Source organism: Typopeltis vanoorti, chromosome 25 (assembly GCF_054136105.1).
Source record: "Typopeltis vanoorti isolate ZY-2024b chromosome 25, IOZ_Tvanoo_1.0, whole genome shotgun sequence".
Classification (NCBI taxonomy): Eukaryota; Metazoa; Arthropoda; class Arachnida; order Uropygi; family Thelyphonidae; genus Typopeltis; species Typopeltis vanoorti.
Window position 1 is genome coordinate 20,840,281 of NC_143573.1, and position 23,724 is coordinate 20,864,004.

At 34.8% G+C, this 23,724-nt stretch overlaps 1 protein-coding gene across 1 annotated transcript in view; it reads right to left on the bottom strand.

Moving 5' to 3' along the window:
* LOC150092594 (thimet oligopeptidase-like) overlaps positions 1-23,724 on the bottom strand; it is a 329,903-nt gene that overhangs the window by 165,684 nt on the left and 140,495 nt on the right. Inside the window, exons 7-8 of the mRNA XM_090414823.1 lie at positions 21,779-21,943; positions 2,417-2,578 (exon numbers count right to left, since the gene is read on the bottom strand). Coding sequence (XP_090270949.1) covers positions 2,417-2,578; positions 21,779-21,943 — 327 coding nt within the window. The remainder of the gene's footprint in view (positions 1-2,416; positions 2,579-21,778; positions 21,944-23,724) is intronic.

Consider the following 23,724-nt stretch of genomic DNA (forward strand, 5'->3'; position numbering starts at 1 on the left):
TACATGTGTTAACTGTCATATATATATATATATATATATATAATGTCTAGTACACATGTTCCTGTGGAATGTCTAATCCCAACTTTCATTTCTTTTCTGAGAAATCAGATGTTATCTTAATGTGGATATGAACCCTAGAAAAAGAGTAGACTAAAATGGAAATAACTAAATTACATGAAATAAGTCTCACAGCTTTGAATACAATTATAAAGTAAGAAAATGACACACAGAAATCATGTAGCAAGTATTAAATTTCATCTCACATAAAAATATAATATGGCCGAAAAGGGGCAACAGTGCAAAGGCTGGTGCATACATATACCATCTAATTCCAATAGCTAGCACAATTAAGGCAACAAATACAAGACAAACATACATCTAATATTACAGGGCAATGTTGTCCCAGGTGAGGAACCTGATCCAATGCAAAACAATTTTCCAACAAGGTCTCCAAACAAGTCAAGCAATTTATTTTATTGTGGATCACATATGCAAAAGGTTGGAACCTATCAAACACTAGAACTATGGGTAGGCTAAAGGCTAAACAAACACTCTTGACTCCAATCTACTACGTCATTTTTTTTATTATTAGACACCTCCAGGGAGTCCAAAGACTCATCGAGGGAGAGTGTGCCAACAACATCGAACGATTGGTCCCCTTCCAAATACTAACCTCGCTCAAACTTACTTAACTGAGCCATTAGTAGTAGAGGCTCTACCAATCGACCAACCTTTGCCGGCTAGAGATCAAACATGGATTTTTTTCAAGCCACTTCAAGCCTCCATTGGATGCATCATACCTATTAACATGATTTGAACTCAAGACTTGTTAGTTAGGGAGTAAGAAAAATGGCAGTAAATGTTTAGAGAGCAGCCAGATAATTCCATAGATCTAAATCTAACAGAAACTTCTGGGAAATCTGTAAAGAAAACTCAAAGAATGAATTGTGCTACTAAAGACAAACCTGCTAGAGTTGACTTGTATTATGGCTGAAACAGATAAGACATATTCATATTATGTCTGCTAATATGAATATTCCCATACCAGTCTGCATTTTTGTAGAATGAAAATTCCAAGTGTTCAGGAGGAAAAATCTTGAAACTCCTATCACCTCAGTATGAAACCAGCTAACTCACTCACTTCTGGGTTGAAAATCACTTATATGTTGCATACTAAATAGGAATCAAACTCAGATCTTTCCTGCCAAAGGACTATGTAACAATGTCCTTGCAACTAAAGCTAAGCAATAATGCACACATGATTCCTAAATGGAAAAACAACTACATCCACAAAAGGATAAAGAAGACAAAATATTAAAGAATGAAATGTAAAATATACTATATTTCTGGAAAAATTTTAAATTATGTGCATTATCTGCCTTAATTATATATGATAAAGAATTTTTTTTCCTCTCCCAATCCTCAAAGAATGCTGCCAGCATAGTTAGGTGACAAGGGTGTTTGAAGATGTCTTTAGGTGGTAAGTGAATTTTATTAGTCACTGTGAATCCACCACCCTGCTTACTGGAGGCCTGAAGATGCTTAAAGTTCTGTGTTGTAGAACAGAGTTTCTGGACTATCTAATTCGTAATCCCAAGGTACTAATGCACACCAGGTTGGTTACATTTCATGGGTAGGATGCCCATTAAAAAAAGTGAGTATTGCTTTCAATATGAATCCATTTTTCTTGCTTCCTTAATCATTACATCTCAATCCCAGCATTTTCCAACTTGGAAATACTACGGAATAAAATTAACTGTTTACACTTCATTTACACTCACCCTTGAGAATTCCATGCTATCCTAGCTGTATGAGAGCTATCAACCTAGATGGGTGATTGGATAGCATCTCTGTTCTGAAACCAGTAAGATATGGTGTGACACCATCACCTGACTTATTGGAAATCTCAAGTGAAATGGAAAATGATGGAATGGAAATTGAATGCAAACTGTGATCCAGAAAACAATGTCCTTCAGAGTTGATGGACATTGTGCAAAATGATTATAAGAGTGTGCAAGAAATCAAAGAAATTCCTAATACATATTACAAAATTGTAGCAAAAATTTGTTCACTGTTTTTGGTTTCTGATTTCATTAATATAATCTAATGATTTAATAACTAATAAGAATCTAGTTTTTTAATTTTATTATTGTCCCTTTTACTTTTTTTTTTTTTAATAATAATATTTCCACTTCAATAACAATCTGAAAACAGTCGTCTTTCTTTATTAGTAATGATGCAGAACTCACTACAAAAATCAAGTTTTACTGAAGTTATGAATGAAATTACTCATTTTAAAAATTTCAATATTTTAAACTGAAGAAATTTCCTTTGGTAAACTGATGGAATGCTACACCAAACTTCTATATTTAGAAGAGTAAAAAACTATAGTAGAAATATTTTAAAAATTAAATACCTGATAAATATCTAGCAAACCTCTGGTGACAACAGGAAGAGGAAAATATTCTCTCAGTCTACTTTGGTCCACTGAATACTTTAATTCTTCTACCATTGTTGTATAATACCGCAAATCCCAGAAATCCAGTTTATTGTTAAAAGTCAATGTTAACTTCTCACACTAAAAGAAACAAGTCAATTATAACAATTTTATGAATGTGAAAAGAGAAGAAAACAATTTTATTTAAATAGTTCTGTTTTTCATTCAGGCACATTCATGAAATATAAAATAACAACCAACTTTTAATTTTTATATGATATAATAATTAATAGTGATACTATCACAGCAAGATACACTAAGTTACATGTGATTTTTTTCTCAAATTATTGCTGAATCAACTAACCATATGGGGCCAATGTATTTATGCCTGCCAATTGCATTCTTTCTTCTGGCCCATTTACTTGTTCTGCAGAAAAAAAAAAAAAAAAAAATTTGACCACCACCATATGAAACTTTATAAAGGCTTTTCAACTGAACTCACCTTCATTTGAAATGCACTCATAAAGGTTCGTTGCAACCTAGATGGGAGATTAAACATGCATGTATACCCATATGCATAATGCTTATGACTGCTCACAAGATTATAGAAGATAACAAACATAAATATAGATGTAAAAAAAACCTTACACCAGTTTAATAAATCTAATAAGTCAAATAGTTAACAAATTAGACTGTTTATTAAGAAGAATTATAAAATTATGATTTTAGCAATGCAACATTTATTAATAACAACCTGTCTTAGCACTTGTCCCCCCATCCTCTGATTATTTTACATTAGATTAAAGGCTAAGCATGAGATAAAAGGATCCTCTGTTGATACTAGGTGATTTTCTATTATTATGCTCTTATTCAATAAACTATAGGACATTTCTGTTGGGATTAGGTGATCTGGAATGATGGTTGAATGGTCGGTGGTTTACTGGCACAAGAACAATAAATGTCAATACCATGCCAAACTAATGGTTATAGCAGCATTTAAACTAATAATAAACAGTAATAAAGAGTAAATGATATGTAGAGTAAATTAGTAAATAATGCGTTATGTAGAAAAAGCATTTTTTTTAAAAAAATTAACTTAAGCAATGCAGTATCAACACATAAATAGAATTTATAATCAAATGCTTTTGTATAAATTGCTTATTTGTAAAAAAGTCAAAAACTAAATGCAATATTTTTTTAAACATCTGATCCACACATGAAAGGCCACAAGACCTATAGCACATTAGTGCTGCGTGGGTGTGGGCAAGGGGAATAGAAGAGAGGAGGAGTCTGTTGAGAGAAGTGCTGACACTCCACCAGAGCATGGCAAACAGCGACAAAAGTGTTGCATTCATGTATAGGTGGGTCATCAATCTTCAATCGATAAGAACGTGTAGAATGACTGTGACCTACGCAGACCCTGCTGATTCCCAATGTTTCATTTATGGTCTGGTCACTTTATATGTCAGTGTTTCCTGCCATGATGATTGTCATTGGTTATTTCGTTCTGATTTTATAAACTGTCTGTAGTCTGTATACAGGACTGACAAACTGTACATGGAAAAAGTATGAGCTGATCTAGCAGCTGCACCCAGTCTCATTTTAATTCCAATGTGGCTGGTGATCTAATACAAGTAAATATCAAAATTAAGGATTTTCATTTTGTACAACAGTTGTAGAATCTCACATAGCACTGGATGAGAATTGTACAAAGGAAAGGAGATGGCTTGTAAAGAAATCCATGAATCAGTATGAAACATATTTTTAGTAACAGTTTTTCTTTTATATGTAAAAATGCAAGTCGGATGGCATGCAGCTCAATGTATAATTACTGCATTTAAGGGGGGACAAACTGGAGATAATATGTCAGGAAACAGCAGCACAATAATAAACATCTCAGATTTTGAGACTTTTGGTTGTGCTGTCAGTACAGACAGGTAAGAAATCAGAGTGCTCTGCTCTGTGCACAATTTAAATGACTGCAGATAAATAAATGATGGAGTATGAGACTTCCCTAGCTGACACCGTGATACGTCGCATTGATGAGTGCAAATCTGCTGAGAAGGAATTCAGTTATATTCAGTGCAGTGAATGCCGTCCACATTCATGCCAAGAGCTTGCATAATCTCTTTCACAAGCATACTGAATGAGTGAATGACAGTCTAATGTGTATGATACTGAGTTTCCCAATGCATGGGGGGAAAATAAAATAAAATAATAGTCCACATAGGATGTTTTGGAATAAACTTTATTTTCAGGGCACAGTAGTTAAGAGACAACTGTTTCCATCAAAGTGAAAGGAGCAGATTATTTGCTTTCATGGAAAAGGGTGATGTGTACAACACACCAGTAGCTATATGTATACCCTGATGATGAATAGGATCCAGCCATCTACCTTGCAGAACAATAAACTTAGAACCCATAATCAAGTTTTAATAGAACAAGTGCATGATAAAGTAAAGCAAGGAACATCAAGATGCATCCCATTCTGCAGGGCATATCATGCAGGATATTCAATGTCCTTTTGCATTTTTCTCTAAATGGATGCATGCACAAGACGAGAAAAAAAGATTCCAATGAGCCTGATCAATTTTCCATAAATGTACTTCAAATACAGAAGGTAGTTGACTAACCCCAGGTCTCTACACACACACACACAGCAAGACCACGATTAACGCTAATTTGAAATAACGTGGTTTTCTCCGAACCCTAAAAAAAAGCGCTAAATATTCCACAATTAAATTAATATTCCACAAGTGCATGATAAAGTAAAGCAAGGAACATCAAGATGCATCCCATTCTGCAGGGCATATCATGCAGGATATTCAATGTCCTTTTGCATTTTTCTCTAAATCGATGCATGCACAAGACGAGAAAAAAAGATTCCAATGAGCCTGATCAATTTTCCATAAATGTACTTCAAATACAGAAGGTAATTGACTAACCCCAGGTCTCTACACACACACACACACACACACACACACACACACACACACACACACACACACACACAGCAAGACCACGATTAATGCTAATTTGAAATAACGTGGTTTTCTCCGAACCCTAAAAAAAAGCGCTAAATATTCCACAATTAAATATAATGCAGTTCTATGGAAGCTTAAGAAAGCACTAAATTTACACTGATTCAATTTATCGCTATATTTCCTTTCATTCATATATAATACAATTGTTCTCAAACCTGAACCAATTGGCGAAAGGTGACGGATTCGTCATAGCACTGTAATTCCCCTAAACCCTAAATTTATGTTTGTCCCATGCATTTGTTTTCCCCATACATTGTGTGGTTGTTCACTGACAGTGAAACAGTGTCTATGCTATCAGTATGATTTGAAGTGCCACATAAAACATTATTTATGCACTATAATCATCAATATTATTGACCAAGAAAATCAACAAAAATTCTATCTGTTCATTAAAAATTAATCATTACTGTCATTTTTTAAATTATTCAAAATGAGTGGGTGTAAAGATGATAAAACAAAATTGATATGTAAAAGCATTTCACTCGACATTAAAATGCAGGTGCTGAGGCGATTAGAAAAAGGTGAATGTCAAGTTGACATTGAAGCCACTTTAAATTTATCTACTTCTACCATACAGACGATTTAAAAAAAAAACAAGGACAAAATTAAGCGTTCAGTAACCACAACATCTTCTGCAACAAAGGTAACCCAATCCAGAAGCAATGTTTTAGAGGAAACGGAGAAATGTCTTTCCATTTGGGATTGATGATGAAACTGAACGCAACATGCCATTAAGTCATGCAATAATCATGGATAGATTTTTTTAAATCTATCGAATTGGTTCGATAGATTTAAAAAACTCCAACAATTGCTTAATGAGCAATTGTTGGAGAGAAAAAGATAATGACAAATGATACTAGACGACTTCATCACTAAAAAATCAACAATTTCAGAACAGCTAGAACCTTCAACAGCACAAATATAAACTTTGTTTTATTTTTGTGTCTATATACATACAGTATTTCAGTATGTATGTATATGTGTTATGTATAGTTTGCAAGTTAATATAAAAATTACTTAAAATTAAAGTAAAACTTGTTTATTCTTGGTTGCATTCCCCTATTCCTATTTACTATGTGTTAAAATGACCTCGTTTAATGCTGTTTTGTTTAGCGCTTTGTCTTCTAGGAACGCATCCTGAGTGTTAATCGGGGTATTACTGTATATGTTAACAGTGTGTGTGTAAATACAACATATCAAATAAAATTTTATTAAAACATGGTGGCTCTTCTACTCAATCACTCACATACATACATTCAAAACCTTAACAAACTAGGTCAAGACTGTTCTGAGATTAGTTACAAAATGTCTGCAAAAGCAGAAGTTAACACATTTCAGTAAGAGAATCAGACACCACCAAAATCAGGTGTGGGAAAATCTTGGCTAATTTTGCTCTTGAAACTACAAGCATGTCTTCCACGTCAATTCTTAAGTATTTTGAGTTAATGAATGGTCTGTAAGGGAAACAGCAGCAACAAATCTCCTTACACATAACTATATAAGAAAACACAATACATGCCTATATCTTCAAACATGCCTTAATGCAAGCAGTATCTATTCAAAGTATGTATCAAAAACATTAATAGTTTATTTCATGTGCTCCAATTATCCAATTTATAAATACAGGTATCCCTTGCTTAACGCAGCCAAATTAATTGCAACAATCCCTTGACATACGCAGCAAGAGTTTTAATTAACGCGCCTTTAAATTTACCAAGATTCCACCAAATACGACATCATTGCTACAACCCATGGACATGAGCTTCAACTTTCAAAGTCTATTTTCTTAAAAAGACATTCGCAAAGTCAGTAGAAACAACAACAGGAGAAAATGCAATTATGCTCCAAGAATTTCGGAAAAATTTTAACATTAAACATGCAGTTGAAAACATTCATGACTCTGGGAGCAAGTGTCTTCTAGCTGCATGAGAGCTGTATGGAAAAAACTTTTGCCGGAATGTGCTAATGACTTAGGTAGTTTTCAAAATCCTGTGAACAACGTGGTTGAAGAAATCGTTGCAATTGATGAAGACGACGTTTTTGATGGTGTTGATGCAGAAGATGTTAAAAAATTATTGGATTCAAATTCAAAAGATTTCAGTGACAACGATCTTCTTGAAATTGAACAATAACACGCATATAAAGACAACGAACAAACGGAATGTGAAGATGAGGCTCCAAAGGAGATAACAATTGAAGAACTGGATGGAATATTTCAGTTTAGAATCGCTTAAGCAGCAAGTAATGGATACAGATCCAGATGTTAATCGAAGAATGCCTGTTTGCCGAGGTCTAGAGAGTCATTTTGCTTATTATCGTAGAACTTATGCTGATAGGAAAAAACTAAAACTGCTCAAATGACTCTTGATAACTTTTTTTTAATAAAAAATTGCAGTAACTAATGTAGGTACAAACATTTAGTTTGCATTCATTGTTTATCTTTCCTAAAAGAGTACCATATAAACCAAACTATTAATACAGTAATCGATCATGGACAAATTGTAATTTTACCATTGATTATTATATTCGATTAACGTGACTTTGATATACGCGGTAACATTGAGGGATTAATTAATCACGTTAATCAAGGGATACCTGTATTTCGCATTGGACATTCACCTAGTGAATGTGTAAAAAGGAAAATGGTATAGTTGTATTACTAAATCACTTAAGGAATTGGCAACGTAGAATATAAATTAAATTACACTTTAATAAATATTTCTGATATTTCGGCAACGTCGTGTTGCCATCTTCAAAAGGAACTTACAAAAAAGGCACGTGCACGTAGGCACTACAACACAGTAACTGAGAATGAAGTGATGAAGCTATTGTTCTCCTAAAAGTCCTGATGGTGCCCCCTAGCAGGCTAAGTAGGTGTTCTTGGCTGTTGGGCTGAAGGTCTGCTGATGTAAGCCTCCCAAATTTGGGGCAGTCTCATACAACCAAATTTGTTGAGGTTTGGAGAGTTTCTGAGGGCCGAGGCTCTTTCGAATTTGTATTTACTACGGTGTATTACTGTAGCTTTCATCCACCATATTCTGTGCCGTGTATCCAGAGCATGGTCTGCATGACCAGAATGGCTGTACTTGTGAAAACGGATGTAGTCCTTGTGTTCAGAAATTCTGATATTCGCTGTCTTGCCTGTTTGGCCAAAGTAACACAGTTTACAGCTGCAAGGGACCTGGTATACACCAGGTAGGTCTAGGGGAAGTGGTTGGTCTTTAGTGGAGCGGATAAGGGATGACAATTTTCTGTATGGTCTGTAACAGGAGGTCAAGTCATGTTTTTTTAAGATTTTGGTAATAATTTTTTCTGAGATGCCTCAGATGTAGGGAATGGTGATGGATTTAGAGTAATCCTTGTTGTGGAGGGGGGGGGGGGGGTGTGGTTTGTAGGTTTCAATATTTTGGGGATTTTTTTGGGGGGGGGGGTAGCCATTGGCTGAGAGAGTGTTGAGGATGTGATTTAGTTCAGTGTTTAAGGCCATGTCATTAGAATAGATTAGTTTTGCCATGTTGTATAGTGTTTTCACCACTTCATATTGTTGTGAGGGGAGTGGGGGGTAATTGTTGGTGAATGTACCTGCTTGTATGGGTGGGTTTTCTATAAACTGAGAAAACCAAGGTTCCATAGACTGGCGGGTGACTAGTGTGTCTAGGAAAAGGAGACTGTTGTTTTCCTCTTTTTCCAGGGTGAACTTGATTCTGGTGTTGGTTGCTTAAGTGTGTTAAGAAGGAGAGGAGTGTATCAGAGCCATGTGGCTGGTTTTTGTGGGGCAGAGGCTAAGACTTTTTCTTCAAAGGTCTCCATGCTCTCCAAACCTCAAGAAATTTGGTTGTATGAGACTGCCCCAAATTTGGGAGGCTTACATCAGCAGACCTTCAGCCCAATGGCCAAGAACACCTACTTAGCCTGCTAGAGGGCATCATCAGGGCTTTTAGGAGAACAATAGCTTCATCACTTCATTCTCAGTTACTGTGTTGTAGTGCCTTTTTTTTTGTAAGTTCCTTTTGAAGATGACAACATGATGTTGCCGAAATATCGGAAATATTTATTAAGTGTAATTTAATTTATATTCGTATCTATGTTGTCAATTCCTTAAGTGATTTAGTAATGCATAACCAACGTATAAGCCTGTCTACGGTATAGTTGTAGGTGACTCAGTTGTTTTGTGTGTCTCTTCGTATCTGTTGAGATAGCTATGGTTTATGTACTTGGTAGGGAAGTTTGTTGAGAACTCCCTTGATAAACTTGAGGGTAAAAGAATCATTCTCATAAAGAGAAAGAGAATTCAACACCAGAGCTCTCCATCTGCCATGGAGTCACATATGGATGCCTATTACTGGCAAGCAATGGCTGCACTCAGAAGTGGAGTGCTAGAACTACCCTGGATGCATTAGCACCATAGCAAGCCTTGGAGCCCTTGGCCCATGGGGAAGAAGAATTAATGTAATGCCATTGACTCTTGCAAGCAAACCCATTAGATAAATGATCATAGCTGGGCTATCCAGGTCCACCCACCTTGCCAAAGTAAGGAACAAAATAGAACACGACTACCAGTATCCCCGCTTTCCAGATGGCCATCTAGAAAGGACAGTAGAAAATACTCAGGAAAAGCAAAGCAAAAAACATGAGAAGAAAATAACAGACAAAGGTGAAAAATTAAAAGGGCCACTACCATCAATGTGAGGTACCTTCCACCATGAACAAATGCATTTATATGGAGGAGGTGGGTAATCATGACAGACTAAAGCTCCAGCATAAAAAACTTACATTACTTTAAAAATATGAAGAGGTTTGCAAGACAATGACTTTAAATTGCTGTGATCTTGTTTTGAATTACTAGGACAGCTGATCTGAGAATACTGAAAAATCAACACTGTCAAGCTCTATAAGTCCATTCTCTTTACAACCAAAACAATATCCCAAACATAATATAATGCATCTCTTAGGTGTTATAATAGTCTTTCCTACCCTAGAAAGTGTTGTTTTTCTTCCCCTTCAACTTAGTCTTTAATCAAAAAAGCAATCTGTTCCCTTACTGACAGTCAGCAAGCATATTAATTAATAAAGATAATAATTACAACTACATCCCCCCCACCCCCCAACACACACACAAAAAAAAAATTCTCAATGAACAAGTTTGTTAATTAATGATCAAGAGGAACGGTTAAAAAATCAATCCATCTCTCCCAATTCTCAGGTCTGAATTTTGATAATTTCATGACATAGTCTTTTCAATAAAATGCCCTAATTAACACAGGAGAATGTAAGCTTTCTATAAGACTTTCTTTGCCACATTGGCCATATCAAAAGAATATTAAAATATGCTGACAGCAAAATCATATTTTAAAGATTTTTTTTTATTGTCGTTGTTAATATTCTGGTCTCAGTTCATTTCTAAATTGTTATAAAACCGAAGGACATTTTCTGGCACTTTCTTTTGGAAGTCCTAAATGTATTGCATAATCAGCATTTTTATTCAGCATATAGGAATTATGAGAGAGTGTGGGCTTTTTGCCTTGCAAATTTTGGTATTAGAGTAATAAACAGTGGTTCATCATCCACTTTCCTAGGGTTGACCATTTGAAAAGCTGTTGAAAATGTGAAAGCTTTCCTCCAGTCTTCCAGATTCAAGAAAAGCATCCACATTTTCATCAATGCATAAATCCAGTAAATAATTTATGCACTTAGAGAAGCTACCACCCTGCAAAAAAGCATCAGAAGCACCAATAACACTTTAGTAATAATAAATCAATTTACCATATTTTTCACCTCATAAGACACACCATTGTATTGGATGTATCACATTTTTCATGTTGAATATTTTGGGAGAAAAAAAAATTCTCTGTATAAGATGCATGAATTATGCATCAAATTTTTCATGTAAATATTAATTTTTTTATTTCAAATTTTAATACATGTATTATCTATCCATTTATTAGATAAAAAAACAAAATATTCTTAAAAAAATCATCTAATCATTAAAAAACTAACATGATAATGCAGGCATGCATAAATCGTTTCTCTTTGTAAATCTAAAGCACCATGATGGCAACACTGATGTTATTTCTTTCTGTTGCCAATATTTCTGCTCACTGAATAACCACTTTGTAGATGCACAGCAAATCGATCTTCTTTGATCCATTATCCAAGTGTTTAATTTTCAATTTCTGGCTATTTTACCAGTTTTCTGAGGAGATTGTGCTTGTTTAGAATTTACTTCTATTCCTGCTCTTGTTTTCTCCAAATTCATATCATATTTTTCTGTAGGCAGAGGCCCAAAGTGCTGCAATGCTGCCCTATTGCCATTTTTTTGTGTATTCAATCACACTATGCTTAAACACAATCGCATAACTATGCCTGTACTTCGTAGAATCCATGGGTTATAAAAAAAAATTAAACATAATGTATTGATTACTAGATTAAATGCGACCGTTGACCATTAACGACCGTGCAATTATTCAAACTGATTCTGCATTACTGACAAGCGATGACACACCGAAACTGTGCATACATAAAAAACACAGTGGTTTATAAGATGCATTAAGCTTATAGGGTGTGTCCTAATTTTCAGATAAATATTAGGTGCAAAAAAGTGCATCATATAAGGTGAAAAATATGGTGATTCAAGAAAAAAAATTCAAAGAAGTTTAAATCTTAATATATATACCCAATTCTCCATTTATACATTTTTCTGGAACCAAGTAGATTGGTTCCAGAAAAAATCATGTAAAGGAAAACTGTGTAAAAAAGAATACAGTGCACATGAAAAAATAGAAGAATGGTTCCAGATGCGAAAATCCGATAGGAACAATAAGTTATTTTCAAACACACACACACACACAGTCATCCCTCAACTTACGTTGGGGTTCCGTTACATCCAGCAGGATGGAAGTTGATACGTTAAATCAGGTTTATAGGGGTTAGGGACTTAACCATAATTAGTATACTGTCATTTTAATTTTTAAACCTTATAAAACTGTACTGTGCGTTACTGCCACTATAAAACAGGAGAATAATTACACAAATCTTCCTCCACAATGAGATCTTCATTACCTTCCCTATGTGAAGGACCAGGCTGCAGCTCTTCTGGTGTAACCCTTGTTTTTTGATTAAAATGCCCAATGTGCATTGCTTATTCCTCTTCTTCTTATACCATAAATTTGTTTATAGCAAACAAATGCATTATGCGCTTTCAACATTGTGGTCCAGGTCTTCAACCATTTTGAGAACATCACAAACTACAGAGAACATTTCTGCAACATTTCACTGTAAATTGTTTAACTACCTCTTCTTGTTTCTCTTTTTCCTCTTCCATTTCTCATTCTTCCTCTTCTGCAACACGTTGTTCCTCCAGTTCCACCAATTCTTCTTTGATCAACTCTTCATGGGCACACTCTATGAGTTGAATTATGTTATCATCATTCACTTTGAGATTCCGATCGTTTGCTAGGCCCACTGTTTCTTCACTCAATTTACAAAGGTCTTCATTTTTTTCAAAACTTCCAAAGTCGTGCACAAACCTTTTTAATGTCTTTTTCCATATGCCACTCATACACTGAGAGGTCACTTCACTCCAAGCCAGAGCAATATTTTTAATAGCATGATTAATATTGAATTCTTTGCAGAATTGCATGAGAGTCTGATCATTTCCTTCAGTGGCAGAAATGGTCACAGATAATAAGCCTTAAACACTGCAAGAACTCCCTGATCCATCGGTTCATCACCAGAGTTAAAGATCGGTACTATCAACAAAAGAAGCCTGAATGGCAAAGAAATGGAGCTAGCTGAGGAATTAGATAACTACCAGATCGTTATAGGGGTGACTGAAACAAAAAAGACAAAAATTGGTGAGATCTTTCTGAGCAATACATACAAAATGTTATATTCAGGCAATGACAATCAAAGAAAAGAAGGAGTAGCCATAGTATTCAACACAAAATACAAGGGTAATCTTCTTGAATGGCAGTCAGTCTCAAGTAGAGTAATGTGGGCAAATATGAGAATGGGGAACTGGACAATGAGACTTATTTGTGCCTATGGTCCCACAGAATGTTCTATTAAGGTAGAAGTGGAGGAATGTTTTGAGGCTTTAGAAAAAGCAATTGACACAATGAAAAAAGAAAAGTTGGTCCTTGTTGGGGATCTAAATAGCAGAGTAGGAAATGATTGTTAGACATACAAAAATATTTTGGGAAAATCTGGAGAAAAGAGCAAAGCTAATTATAATGGCAAATATCTGTTGGATTTCTGCTCAGGACATGGACTGGTTATTACTAACACCATGTTCCAACATAAAAATGTGCACAAATTCACATGGAGAGAAGAGGCAAGGAATAAGAAAAGTCTCATTGACTATGTTATTGTTGATAGTGATGTTTTCTTCCTGGTGCAGGACACCAGAGTGTACAGAGGATTTGAAATTGGAAGTGATCACTATATTGTCTTGAGCAGGATAAAATTAAATTTCATATTGAGAAGAATAACATGTAAGAAAGTTTTAAAGCGAATAAAAGTTGATCAGCTCTCAGATGTGAACTGTAGACTAAAATACACAAAGATTATTAAAGAAAAAATGAGAGTTTGAGAACAGGAATCAAACCTTGCAGATTCAGTGGCAAGCCTTGAAGAAAGCCCTGATTGATTCAGCTAGAGAGGCATGTGGTGAAGTTGTCTGCAAGGATAGAAAAATTAGAACTCCATGGTGGACATAGGAAGTTAAAAAGGCAGTGAAGGAAAAGAAGAAAGCATATCAAAAGTTCCTGGCAAATAAGTCAGCTTGTACTCTTAGAGAATACAGAGACAAATGCAAGAATGCTAAACACTATGTAAAACTAGCTAAACAAAAGTCATGGGAGGACTTTGGCAAGAATATAGAAAATAAATATCAAGAAGGTGGCAAAATATTCTGGAGGTTGTTGTTGAAGAAGCTTAGGAATGGAGGAAAGAGTGCTGTAAAAAGAGTTAGAGATGATAAAGGTGACATGAAAACGGAAGAAAAAGATATTCTTGAAGTATGGAGTAATTACTTTGAAAAACTGCTAAATGAAACAAGCAGTGATGACAGCACACTGGTAAAAAAACACTGACCAGGCATGCAGTCAGGAATACATATCCATACTTGAAGTAGAAAAACCCATCAAAGGCTTAAAATGTGGAAAGGCAGCAGGAGTAGATGATATTCGACCAGAAATGCTGAAGTATGGTGGTATAAAAGTCTTACAGTGGCTGCACTGCATAGTTCAGAAAGCCTGGACATAGGGACGAATTCCCGATGATTGGAGTATAGCTCTCATAGTATCCATATATAAAAAAGGAAATAAAACTGAATGTGAGAATTACAGAGGCATTTTCTTACTAAGTGTTCCTGGCACGATCTATGCAAGTATACTTGAGAAACGATTGAGAAGAATTGTAGAAGAAAAGCTGGGTGAAGAACAAGCTGAATTCAGGTCAAATAGAGGCTGTCAGGATCAGATCTTCACTTTACGACAAATAGTCGAGAAAGCATGGGAATATAACAAAGATCTGTATTTAAGTTTTGTCGATTTGGAAAAGGCATATGACAAGGTGCCAAGAGAAAAGCTATTCAATGCGCTACAGTTATATGGTGTCAATGGGCATTATATCAAGCAATACTTTGTCTTTATTTGAGTTGTAAGTCAGCAGTTAGAATTGAAGTACAGGAAGATGGTTTAATGTTAAATCTGATGTGAGATAAGGATGTACATTATCCCCTCTGTTATTCATCATTTATATGGATTACATTATGAAGGAAAGTGGTATTAAACATGATATCAAAATTGGAGATGTTAATGTCAGCTCTTTGCTTTATGCAGATGATGTTATACTTCTAAATAAATCTGCTACAAGTCTGCAAGATTCTCTGACTAAATTGAATAACTGTTGTAATAGATATGGTATGAAGGTCAGCAATAAAAAGACAAAGACAATGAAAATAGGCAGAATCAATGAAAATGTCAACTGTTTTGTGAATGGAGAACCTGTGGAACAAGTAAAACATTTCAGCTACTTAGGCACGATTTTTAGTGAAAATGGGTAAATTCAGTATAGGAATAGACAACAGAATCAGCAAAGCTGGTATGGTGGGAAGTCAATTGAATAAATTCATATGGAATAAGAGAAAAATTAGTCGGAACGCTAAATTAGCTGTAGACAAGACAGTGTTCAAACCAGTTTTAACTTATGGATTTGAGACCTGGGTCAGAAGTAAAACACTTGACCAAAGATTAGAGACCGCAGATATAAGAGTCCTGAGAAAGATTATAGGCATGAACAAATAGCATCAATGGCAATATCATATTAAAAACGAGGATATTAGGAAAGAACTTGACATTGTCAGCATCCAGGAATGCGTTAGCAGAGCTAATCTCAGGTGGTATGGTCTCTTAAACAGAATGGGTGAAGAAAGATTAGCAAAACAAGCGTTCTCTGCCAGGTTGGCAGCAAAATGACCCAGAGGAAGACCAAGATATAGGTGGATTGATACGGTACAAAGTGCCTTAGACGATAGAAATATAAGATCTGATAATGTTGGAGTCTTGACAAGTAACAGACTGATTTGGAGGAAAATTGTAGATAGGAAGTTAGTAATGATGTAATTTTTTTCATGTAGTACTATCATATCCTGTACACCCCTTGAGGGTATATCGCAGGAATTTGATGATGATGATGATGATGAGAATTGTAAGTACTGTGTTTAAGAGCTTTGAAACCAGGCATAGAATTTAGCTTTTTGTGGATGAATGTCCGCCTGGGCATGTTTTCCAAAACAAGGAGTCTCATTCATATTCCCCACAACTTCCTTGGCAGCCTTCTTACTGGCACTTGCAGATTCACAATACATTTTCACATTATGTAGCACAAAACGCTGCTTGAATTTCATGAATCAACTGGAAGAAGTGCTGAATTCATAGTCGTAATCAGGCCCTGCTTTCTACTTCAACATGTTGAAGAGACTTAGTGCCTTAGCAGTTATGGTCCTAGTGCTAAGGAGTATGGACATTTGGTTCAGGTCTTCTATCCAAGATACAAGTAGCTTTTCCATATTGCTAATAGAACCTTGTTGCTTTGTCACTATTGATTTAATGGAAGCAGATCCTTTCACAGTCTGTACAATTTTATCCTTATTTTTCAAAATGATTGTTACTGTAGAATGAGACCATCTGAAGTCATGTGCGATCACATTGATGGGATTACCAGCTTCATGTTGCAACTTGCAACTTCGTTTCTTGATCAATTGCTCTCCTCTTTTTATGCGATTCTTCACCAAGTTTTTCGATTGGCCATGTTGCACAAAATATTGCGAAATATTTATCGATAAATACGCAAATAACCTATTTCTCAAGCACAAAATCAACAGAGGTACTGTTGAAGGTACGTGCCGACTGCCAATTGAGGTTGCTGCTGAATGCACTGTTGCTAAATAGAAATCATTTTATTTTATGCTCACTTGCATAAAATACACATTTTCAACTATACTTGTAAGTATAGTTGAAAATGTTATTTATGGCAGTGGTTCTCAAACTTTTTACCTCTGAGAGCCCCACCTGACAAGAGAAAACACTGTCCCCCCCCTTGCCGCCACCAGTTTTATTTATCAAAATAGAAGTCATACTAAGTTTGACGTTTTATTTAGTATATTTTGTGTTTCTACATACTGTTTAACAGTTTTTGACAGAAAATAATTAAAGTATCACAATATTAGGCCTAAAATAAAAATTAGTTTTTAACATGTGCAATTAATCAAAATATGTATTGAAATGAAACAATATTTAACTAACAAGCATTTAATTTTTCTCTGTAAAAATAATCAAACATTTAAATGTCAAAGTCTAATATGATGGATGGGCCTGCTTTTGAGAACAAAGTTTATCAAAACGTGGTGTAATATCAGAAATGACTACTCTTTAGTGGTCATTTCTGATAGTTCTTTAGTAATATTTCGTCTTGAACGATACTTTGACTTCATAGCTGCCAAAGCAGAAAAGCCTTTCTCGCATAAATAAGTTGTTGCGAAAGGAATAAGGATCTTCAATGCTTTCTGGCTCAAAGTTGGGAATTCCTTGCCAATATGTATCCAGAACTCTGACAAAAACAATTCCATAAATTTACTTTTCAGCGAAGTATCACTAGTATGATCGATGAGTTGTTCTTGCTCATTTACGTTCAGAGATGATGGCCCAGGTGCATTTTCGAATGTGTTTTTAATCCAATAAAATTCATCAAAATCATCACAAAAGTATTTTTCGAAATGAACTTTCGACATTATGAGATGATCAAGTAGGCAGCTTTTTATCTCCATTGGAAGCACTGGATTATCAGTGTCTTGTACCATCGATACTAGAGTAGGGAACATGTCTAGCATGTCGCTTTCCACACTGTCTCCAGAGCTCTAATTTTCTCATGAATGCCTTAACTTTGTTATTCCAAGAAAGTACAGTTGCCTCATTCCCTTGAAGTGAAGTGTTGAGAATATTCAGTTTCTCAAATATATCTGTGAGGTAAGCCGCTTTCAATAAAAAATCCTTATTGCTGAAACTGTCTCCCAGTGAGACAGTTTCAGCAATAAGGTTTTCCCATTTAAAAAAGAAAGCACCTCATGTCTCAACTCAAACATTCTCTTTAATACCTTGCCTCTTGAAAACCAGCGAGCATCACTAAAAAACAACAAAGCCGTGTTCGGCACTCATTTCCTCACATAGCATTTTAAAAAGTCTAAACTTCAGAGGATTTCTCTTGATAACATTGATGGTTTTTACAATAGTCTGCGGCACTTCATGAAGAGGTGGACTGAGTTCTTTAGCTGCCAGAGCCTCCTAATGTATCATGCAGTGAGTATATACTGCTTCGGGAGCAACAGCTTTAATTTTTGCTTGTAATCCAGCATGGACTCCAGACATTGAACAAGCTCCATTTGTACATGTGCCAGTGCACTTATCCCATGACATATCATTTGCATTAAAGAAAGCATTAATCATGTCAAAAAGACTTTGAGCTGTTGTTGTTTTCAAGACAGGCTCACAGAAAAGCAATTCCTCTCACATATTACACTCATCAACAAAATGAATGTACGCAATGAAATGAGCATCTTGATGAATATCAGTCACTTCGTCCACTTGAAGTGCAAAGCAGTTGTTATGCAACTTCTCAATTAACTGCTGACGTAAATCGTCAGAAATATCTGAAATTCTTCTACAAACTCTGTCATTAGAGAGGGGAACATTTTTCAATTGTTGAGCAGAAGAGTCACCCAACATTGCTGATACCATGTCAGTCACTGCTAGTAAAATCAGCGTTTCTGCAATTGTATGTGGTTTCTTACATTTAGCAATTCTATGAGAAACCTGATAAGAGGCTAAAAGGGTCTTGGAAATCACATTTGTAGTTTTAGTAAAGTTCTGTTCGGTGGACTTCAAGCCACTAACCTTTCTAACAAAAAAATCTTTTGGTTTATTTGTAAATTCAGGATGTTTGGTTTTAAAATGTCTCTTTAATTTGTTAGGTTTCATACTATCTGCAGCTAAAATACTTAACAGATTACACATTGCGGACATTCTTCATCATTGATTACAGTTTTCGTAAAGCCTAGTGATAAATAGTTCTCATCGTACCTTCTTGTTTTCACACTCCAAGTAGCTTCTTTTCCACCACTAGTTGAAGGAGCACTGGTATCTTCATTTCTATCACTATTCAGGAAATGCTTCATGATCAATTGTTCATAATCAAGTCAACTTTAAGAGGTAAACAAATCAGCACAATTGCACTGAAACAAGTGCCAATGAGATGTCATTAAGTTGCTGCTTTCAGCTGCGCATGTATAGTGATGCATGGAAGAGGATGCAGCCACTGCCGAACTATCAACACTGTCTCTGGCACACACATTTTATAAGTGCGAGTGAAGAAAATAATTATTAGTTATTTTGAAATTCGTGATAACTGAAACCTGTATCATCAAAATTTTTTCTTTCTGTATTTTTATTTGTTGTTATTTTTATAACTGATTTAGGGCAGTTTTAATTTTTATCTGTAGGAAAGTATGCCGTGCGCCCCCTTTCAAGCTATTCCCCCCCTCCCTGGTTGCACCCCCATAGTTTGAGAACCACTGCCTTATGGGATCACGGATGTATCTTTGAGCAGACATAAGTCGAGGGATGACTGTGTGTATATATATATATGTGCATCTCTTAAAGAAAATAGTGTGTCACTAATAAAAGAGAAATTCGTACAGGTCCAAATACACCCATGCATATAGTTATTAGTTAAATTTTATTTGTCGTCACTTTCTGACAGCAGCCGCATTCTTTTGTGTGAGACTGGAATTAAATCACTTCTATCACTTGAAACTTTGGCCATCTTGTTCATACTGCAATGCCGAAGCATTTTCTTAGGTAAAAGGAACTAAATTAGCAATAATTTCCAATAATTCTGAAGGTTGATTTTTTTTTACCATGAACTCTGTAATTAATGGTTGAAATCCTGTTTTGACTAGATCTTCGCATAATTCTTCACATAGCACAATACATGACTTCGGTTCACGTTTAAACTTGTTTAAACATGAACTGAAAATGACTTTGCAATTTTACTAGCCAATTGAAGCCCTTCTTTAGTTAATCCTGTAGTGAGTAGAATCTCTTCATCATCGTCACTTTTTCTTTTATCGAGATTCTCAAGGACAGCTTCTATTATTTCATCATCACTAACAGCCTTGTCAACTATCAATTCTTCAATATCTTTTTGGATTGCAGATGAGAAATCATCAAATCCTTCTCTGCTAACTGCATGTGCTAATCTGATGATATTGGGATATTCAGATGTATTACAAAGGTAAAGGGTTTTTCTTTTTCACACATTCTGGCCAAGTAGCTTTCCAGCATGCATTTAAAGTTGATAGTTTCAATTCCGATAATGTCAACTTATCAAGTTTGATGTAATCCAAAATAGAAAATTTCTTCCACACATCAGTGACTGTCAGTAAATTATCCTTATCTAGTTTATCCAAAACGTATTGGGATATTCTTCTTATGTAGTAAGTTTTGAAGGTAGCGATCACACCCTGGTCTAGTGGTTGTATTAAGGATGTTTTATTAGGTTGCAGAAAACAAAATTTCACATTTGGATGTTCTAAAAGAGGATGGCCAGGCACATTATCTATAATCAAAAAGTCCAGATTTTTTTCTATCAAATAGCATTTAACTTCTGGAACAAAACATTCACAGAACTATTCATTAAAAATTTCTTTTGTAACCTAACCTTTTTTATTCGTCTTCCAGTGCACTGGCAACTTGTTAAAATCCACACCTTTTATTGCCCTCGGTCTTAGGGATCAATTAATGAGTAATGGTTTTAATATACGATCTCCTGAAGCATTGCTGCAAAATAATAGTCGCACAATCCTTAGCTGCTTTAAAGCCACCAACACTTTTTTGTGATTTCGCTGTATAAGTTCTACTTGGCATTTGTCTACATTCTGTAGCGTAGAGTAATCCCTGATATTTAAAACATTGAGGGAGTTCTCCAAAATTCAAGTATATATGTACCGTACTAGGGAATGATAATTATAATGGAAATACCCTTTCTAACAGAACTGAATTCAAACAGAAATTTTAAAAATAAGTGCCATTTGAACAGACAGTGTTAAATCAAAATATACAGTGTAAAAATAGAATTGCTTTTGTTTTCTAAACAGTGTTATTTCAAAATCATGTAAAAAAAAAGCCATGTAAAAAAGAGAATGAACTGTGTGTGTGTGTATAATATTTAGTAAGTAGATAAAGCACAAAGATTAAGGATTAAAATGGTGAATATGCAATTACAATTCCTAATAAATGAAATTTTTACTTTGGTTAATGCTCAGAAATCTAGTAAACAAGCATGCCAAATATATAGATTGTGAATATTATTTTTAAATATATCTAACTTTGTTAGAAAATTTTAAATCAAAAATTTATTAGAAATGTTGCTTTTCAATTGAAGATGAGTTAGCTAGTCTCATACAGAGGCAGCAATGTTTTTTCTCCTGGAAACTCAGGTTTTTCATTCCACGACAAGCCAAACTAACCAAAACAACACACATGCAATTTACACAAAAAAATATATATTTAGGCATAAGACTAACCACTTTATCCTAAAATTATGGTTCAGAAAGCCATGGATACTTGACAAATCTGAAGGGCCTGTTTAAGTACTGCTATTTATTTATTGTATTATTATTAGAAATGCTTTCTGATACTCTTAGAATTAACATCATAGTACAAAAATAAAGCAACTTTACCTCTTTGTTTTTTAGTTCTAAAAGATAATTTTTTTCATCAGCCCAAAGAGGTTCCAGCTTTTTTGCTAATTCTTTTAAAAACCTGGATACATTATCTGCTGACTTTGCCATACGAAGATCTGTGATATAGGCAGCATGTGTTGGAAAACCTAAAAGTTCTGCTTGCTACAGAGGAAGAGAGAAATTACAAATATAGAAATTATAAATTATAGAAAAAATATTAAAATATTAAACAGAAAAGTATTTTGTTAATCATAGTCAACCTTGGTAATAACAGATCATCTATATTGGCTCATAATAGATGATCTGTTATCATCAAGGTTGACATAAGCCAAAATATCATGACCACCTACTACTTTTTGGGACTCCTTTGACAACAACTAGTTGTTGGCATTAACTCCAATAAACCATGGAAGGTGTTCTAAGATATTCGAACCTACTATACAAGATAACATTCCAGAGGTTAGTGAATGAGCAAGGCAATGATGTTGACGCTGATGCTGCATGGCCAAGAAATCAAACAAACAAACACACACACACACACATGCACAGAACTTGGATACAGTCTTCAAACCATGCTTGAACAATGTGAGCCTTGTGACATGAGGTATTGTCTTGCTGAATGAGTTCAAATCCAATGGCCACATTGTTACCATGTATGGCAATACCTAGTCCAAAACAATCCCCAGGAAAGAAATGGTGGTCAAGGTGTGTTCAGTAGGAATGAAAGAAACCAGGAATATCCATAAGAACAATTCCCATACCAGGATACCGCTAGCACAAGATTGTCTCCAGCAAATGTGCAGTCTGCTTGACTGGAAACCAGCTGAGTAGTCACATAATATTGTGACTCATGTGTTCTGATTTTTCTATTTCCTTGTTCTGCTAAACTGTTTTATAGCAGTTACTTTGGTTGTATTAATTCTGGTTATAACAGATCTATAGTTAGGATGAAATTCAGCACTATTCTCTAAAATAAATTTATTTCTATGTTTATTATGCACAGGTCGTAACCATTACATTATGGTGCAGTACTGGTATAGAGAAATTATGATTTTCATCCCATGCACTGTAAAGTTTTGCAATATATGATAATTCTGCAATTAGTCTGCATGGAAAGAGAGTGTCAAAAAAAAAAAAAAAATGAGATCAAGAAAGAATCGTTAATTATTCCAAGTCAACAGGATTTGCTACTGCTGCAACAGAATAAGTTTTGAGAGATCATTTTACAGATTAACCCCAGCTCTGATTCTAATGAAAACAAATACACTTTTATTATTTATATTCCAGATAAAATTAACTTTAAGTATGCATCCACTGATGGTAATCCAAATAGTCTGATGAAAAATCAGTAAGAAACAGGTGAAATTATTCAACACTTATATGGATCAAATTTTGAAGGAAAGTGGCAATACAATAAAAATGACATCAAAATTGGAGATTTCTACCTCAGCTCTACTCTATGAAGATGATACTATACTCATAAATAAATCTCATAGAAGTCTGTAGGATTCCTTAACAAAACTGAATAACTGCTATAACAAATTTGGTATGAAAATAAGCAATAAAAAGACCAAGACTATCAAAATAGCAATACCAATGAAAACATCAAGTTCTGATGGGAATCTATAGAACAAGTGAAACATTTCAGAAATTCAGACACAATATTTCATGAATTTGGCAAATTAAACATGGAAATAAACAGAATAAGGAAAGCTGTTATGGAAGTGAATCAGTGAATAAATTTAGTCAGTGTGCAAACCAATTTTAATTTCTATTTTGACAGCTGAGTTAGACATATACACTTCATCAATGACAAGAGATCACAAAGGTTTTTTCTGAGAAAAATTATGAGCGAACATGTTGCATCAGTAGGCAGCAGAATCATATTAAAAATGAAGATATTAGGATCTTGATATTGTTAGAAATCAGAAATGTGTAAGTAG